The sequence below is a fragment of the Lathyrus oleraceus genome, chromosome 7 (assembly GCF_024323335.1).
Source record: "Lathyrus oleraceus cultivar Zhongwan6 chromosome 7, CAAS_Psat_ZW6_1.0, whole genome shotgun sequence".
Classification (NCBI taxonomy): Eukaryota; Viridiplantae; Streptophyta; class Magnoliopsida; order Fabales; family Fabaceae; genus Lathyrus; species Lathyrus oleraceus.
In genome coordinates, this window is record NC_066585.1 from 133,038,157 (window position 1) to 133,043,562 (window position 5,406).

General features: G+C 37.5%; 1 protein-coding gene across 1 annotated transcript; it reads left to right on the top strand.

Moving 5' to 3' along the window:
• The first annotated feature begins 233 nt into the window (after window positions 1–233).
• Window positions 234–2,003, top strand: LOC127105350 (F-box protein At1g67340). The gene is made up of 3 exons (XM_051042520.1): window positions 234–616; window positions 717–879; window positions 1,003–2,003. Exons 1-3 carry the CDS (start codon window positions 366–368, stop codon window positions 1,729–1,731), a joined length of 1,143 nt encoding a protein of 380 aa, XP_050898477.1. The 5' UTR covers window positions 234–365; the 3' UTR covers window positions 1,732–2,003.
• The last annotated feature ends 3,403 nt before the right edge of the window (window positions 2,004–5,406 follow it).

The window sequence follows — 5,406 nt, forward strand, 5'->3', positions numbered from 1 at the left end:
ACAAAGATAAAAAAGAGTGTTCAAAATGAAATGCGTGCAGACAAGGGAAAAGCATTTTTGCAGCACAAAAGAGAAGGCTATTTAACATTCACACCAAAGATTATGCGGATCTTGGTCAACAATGTTTGACCCAAATAAACGACAACTTTAGGGTCGTTTATGTAATTAAGTACTAGTTCTATAGTACTCCTCCCAATAATAATTATTTTAATAGTATTTTGTGAGTTCGGCTGTGTCGTTGCTCTTGTTGTTTTCTGGTGTCAACATTACCCTCTTATATATATAACCCTTTGCTTCATTAATTTTCCCATTTCTTTTATCTCTCAAACAAGAGAGAAAAATATAGAGAGATATAATCTGGAAATATGAGAACAAGAAGAGGCTCTTGTTATCTAGAACCTGAAACAGTGATGTGTTCCTTTGGGAAGAGAAAGAAGGACATGCATATTTCCAAGGAAACTATTTTTTGTGGAAAGAGACCAAAGAAATGTTTTGAGAAAGCTTCATCGGAATATGATTTCTTCGAGGCTTTGCCAGATGATATTGTTATTTCTATCTTCTGCAGGCTAAGTTCTACAGCCACTTCACCTTCCGATTTTGTAACCGTTTTATCAACGTACGGTTCCTTGTCTCATTTCTACGATTTGTTTGGTTGTTTTGTTTTGCTTTGTTTCATGAAATAGATTTTGATTATTTTGTTGATTTTTGTGGAACAGGTGTAAAAGATTCAAAAGATTAGCACTTCATTCTCTTGTGTTATCAAAAGCTTCTCCAAGAACTTTCTGCATCAGAGCGAAAAACTGGTGCGAATCGGCACAAAGATTTCTTAAACAGTGTGCTGAGGCAGGGAATGTTGAAGCCTGTTATACCTTGGGAATGGTTAGTATTAAGATTTAATTACTCTAAAATTGAAAAACAAAATGGAAATAAAATTTGAGATCTATGAAATTATTTATTGAAATGAATTGTTTTGATTTATTTTCTTTTTCTATTTGTTTGCAGATTCGGTTTTACTGTTTGCAAAACAGAGGGAGCGGTGCTTCGCTTATGGCGAAAGCTGCGATGAACTCTCACGCGCGTGCACTTTACTCGCTTGCGGTTATACAGTTTAACGGGAGCGGCGGTACCAAAAGTGATAAGGACCTCCGTGCCGGCGTTGCTCTCTGCGCCAGAGCGGCTTTTCTCGGCCATATCGACGCGCTCCGTGAGCTTGGACACTGTTTACAAGACGGTTACGGTGTGAAACAGAATATCTCCGAGGGGAGGCGGTTTCTTATTCAGGCTAACGCACGTGAACTCGCCGGCGTCCTGTCCACCGACGCCGCCGCGCGTCAGTTAGTTAACGCCAATCTTCAATCTCAACTCCGAAACGTCGCGGTGTCTGGATGTCCACTTTTGAGCGATTTTGGATGTAATGTTCCGGCGCCGGAGCCGCATCCGTCGAGTAAGTTTATGTCGGAGTGGTTTTCCGTTCGCGGCGGATCGAACGGTTCGGGTTTGAGGCTCTGTTCGCACGCGAGTTGTGGGAGGCCGGAGACGCGGAAGCACGAGTTTCGAAGGTGTTCGGTTTGTGGTGCGGTGAATTATTGCTCGCGTGCGTGTCAAGCGCTTGACTGGAAGTTCCGTCATAAGGCGGAGTGTGCTCCGGTGGAGCGGTGGCTTGATGAGGATGGTGAAGACGACGGCGAAGATGACGGCGACCGTGAGGTGATGGTTATGGAGGATAGTTAGACAATTTTTCCGAGAGTATTATGGTTATGGTAACTGTAACGGAAGATAATTCACAGAGTTGTAACGGCGAAATGAATCAATTTTTTTTGGAGGTGTCTGAGTATTTGGCCGTATCAAAAAGTAGACTTTGTATACGTACAGTACAATCGTACATTGGTACGTGTCTTACTTTTTATTGTATAGTGGGAAAATTCTCCTAAAAAATGAAAAAGGGTGGATTTTTCTTTTTCTTTTTCTTTTTCTTTCCTATGAAAAAGTGGCATTCACATAAATCTGCACTTATAATTTTATTATTTAGCTTTGAAGTACTATAGTATTACTGAAATGTGTTTCAACACAATCTTAGTTCAAATTCTAACATTCAGGCATTTTTGGATGACCTAACAAGTTCCTAAAAAGCTTTATGGGTTAATATTCAGTATCATTCATGTAAAGAATGTCAATGGTATTTTAAAACACCCTAAACTAATCAGGTGTAACTAACTTTTATTTCAAAGAATAAAATCAGATATAGTATGTTCTTTACTGACAAAATAAATACATGATATTTTTTTATAGTTATGATATGATACTTATTATTAAAATAAAAACTAGAGGAGAATCATACACAATTGTCCAAAGAAATATTATGTAAATGAGCCTATAGAATTATAGACAGCTAGCTTTTTCAGGTATTGCTTTAATCTAACATTAATTATGATTGTGCTTTTCTATACACAAAAGGAACCAGACATGATATTTATTTAGTGACTACCCAAGAAAGAAGTGAGGAAAAAAATGATAAAGTAAGTAGGGGAATTAAACATTGCATTTGTAAATTGAGTGTGGGATTAGCATATGTGGATGTGATAGAGTTGTTTTGCAACAGCTTATCTTGCTGGAGTCATGGGCATAATTAAGTAGTATAAAATGATTGATTTGATTTTACATGGATTATAGATTATTAATGTCAAATGGGGAGACAAATTAATTAATCTAATTGGTTTAGGAAGAAGGTAATGGGGTGGTGGTGGGAGCGCACTTATTCTTCAAAGAATGTTGATTATTCAATTCTGTTTTTATTAAAACCCTAGATGTGTGAATGGGTGGTGCTGGCCCAATCGAATAATTAGGCCCATGTTTTGGAAATATTCTTATCAAATACTAATAAAGAATTGACCCTATTACAAAAAAGACCCTCACAAAGAATATTAATAATATTAGGGTTTTACTAACTATTGTTCCACAATAGTTAGCATTTTTTATAATATTATCATAGCATAAATTTTAGTCTGAATTGAAAAATACAACGTTTCTCTGATAGAATATTGCCGATCCACCGTACTGCATCTGTGTTTAACAATTTGATGTCTTCACGATAGTGTATGAAAGAAGATCATGTTAATGCATACCATGCGTTGACAACCTTCTTCCGCAATGTTTTGTCTTTGATCTCCCACATAAAATTTTGAGCGATATGTCTAATGCAGTAGACATGCGTCGATGGAGGATCCTGTCAGCCATTATCAGTGTTTTTGTAGGCACTCACTATTGAAGGATGTCAGACTGAGATCAAACATAAGTTAGGATGAAGAGCAAAGTGCAATCGGTGAATCTACCGAAGAATAACATTAACAATATTATGCAAGTATAACATTAACCGAAGAATCTACTGAGTATGAAAAGATAATTAAAGCTCGGTATTATATTATGATTCTATTTGGTAATTTTTTATTTCCTAAAAATACTGGTAATACGGTAAATATTATGTATTTGTCGTTGTTACGAAACATAAATAAGGTAAGCACATATAGTTAGGGTTCAGCTGTTTTGTCCCATCTATATAGTGTGTTGTGTAAAAATGCCAAAAAAATACACTTGTACGTTTTATTCATGTACCTATTTGCTACAAGCATGTAATTGGTCAAGAATGTTGTGACTCGCCCCGGTAAACGAGAAGTTATTCATATTCCCCTTTGCAATAAAGTAAGTTTAAAATTTTACCATCTAAGTTATTAGAATTTCTATTACAACTAACTGTAAATAATATTTTTCAAATCTTTTCGATCTAGGTGGTCGGTTAAAGGGATGAACTACAACAGGTGTCTAAAACACGTTGTAGTAGTCTATCGCAATATATTAGACCACATTGGACTAGACGATGTAATACTACTACACAACTCTACATTTGATTTTAAAAAAAATATCCAATTACATATCATCTAATCATGTCATATTCTTGTACAATTTCTCTGGAGGCCATATATGGGTCTTGATCATCAGGTTAACAATGATGATGATGCAGTTTGGACAGCAAAAATACCAATTATGCAGTTCACTACTGTGGAGATGCACCAGAGTGACCGTGTAAAACTGCAATTCAGCCTGCAACAACAAATTCCAGAACCTCCAACGTGTTTAGGAGATTGGCATCAACAAAGAGTCGATAGCCAATGGGATTATTCCGACTGGAGAGACTTCGCAAAAGAGATGTGTCGTCATTGGAGGAATCAACGACAACACATCTTAAACGAACCAGTCATACATGGTGCTAGACCAACTCAACATTATATGGCATGGTTTAGGTCGGTTACAACGCCACAATTTGTGTCTGAGACAAGGTATTTGATTGATCCACGCCAACGAGCTTCGTCACCATACGCCCAACAAAAAATCCCCGTCAAAGAACAATGTCAACCCACCCAAACTCAATGACCAACCTCACACCATCGCCCTATCATATACACCCAACAAGCAAACACCCAACCTCGCAACCAATTCATGCCACACACTTAAACTCAAAACCAAGAATCAAACCCTAACCACCAACAACCATACGCAGTCACCACAACAGTCTATAGTCCAGATGATTCATACGATTCAGCGTCATGTCATCGTAGCCCCCCACCAATGAACACCTAAACATCTCATCGCCACAATACCCAACCATTGTTTGACTTTAGTACATCCCAGGAATCATTGTTTTGTTTCCAAATCGATTCAATATCCCAATTCGGGAAACCATATCGTCCACCATTCACCCAACCACAACGACCCAACTACGACAACATGGGCACCGAACTCAATTACGGAAGCGCCGTTGACGACAATCCCCCATCTATTGGGGACAAATGATGACAAACCTATCAAATACCGTTGGACCTTCCACCGGACCTTCACACCACCCACCATTGAATCATGTCATCACTCAAAGACCCCCAAACACCTCAGGAAAATTGTGGGTGACCTCGAAGACAGGCTAACACACCTGAATGTGGAACAGGGGGACGTTTCAATCGGACGGGTCATTAAATTTCTTGTCAATTCTATGTATTTTTACTTTATAATATAATATAATTTTTAATTTTAGTATTTAATTTAATTAATTATAATTATAAAATTTAAAATTTTAAAAAAATGGAAGTTGCATTGACGCATACACTATATAGTGTATGCATGCGCCAATGCATGTGACATCAAGGCATGCATGCGCCAATGGATGTGGCGCCCTCATGTATTGGCTTTGCAAGCATGCACCAAGGCTAAGGACGCCTCATTTGAAGGTTAATAGGATGCGCCACGCATCAGTAGGAAAAATGATTATTTTGCTATTTTTTTTGAAAAATTGATTATTTTGAGATTTAAATTGAAAAAGTGATTATTTTATAAAAAAATCAATTAAATGAGTTAGTTGCA

Coding starts and splice junctions, on each gene's coding strand:
- LOC127105350 (XM_051042520.1), top strand. CDS start 366: ATGAGAACAAGAAGAGGCTCTTGTTATCTAGAACCTGAAACAGTGATG. Junction 617..716: donor TTTGTAACCGTTTTATCAAC/GTACGGTTCCTT, acceptor TTTGTGGAACAG/GTGTAAAAGATTCAAAAGAT. Junction 880..1,002: donor CCTGTTATACCTTGGGAATG/GTTAGTATTAAG, acceptor ATTTGTTTGCAG/ATTCGGTTTTACTGTTTGCA.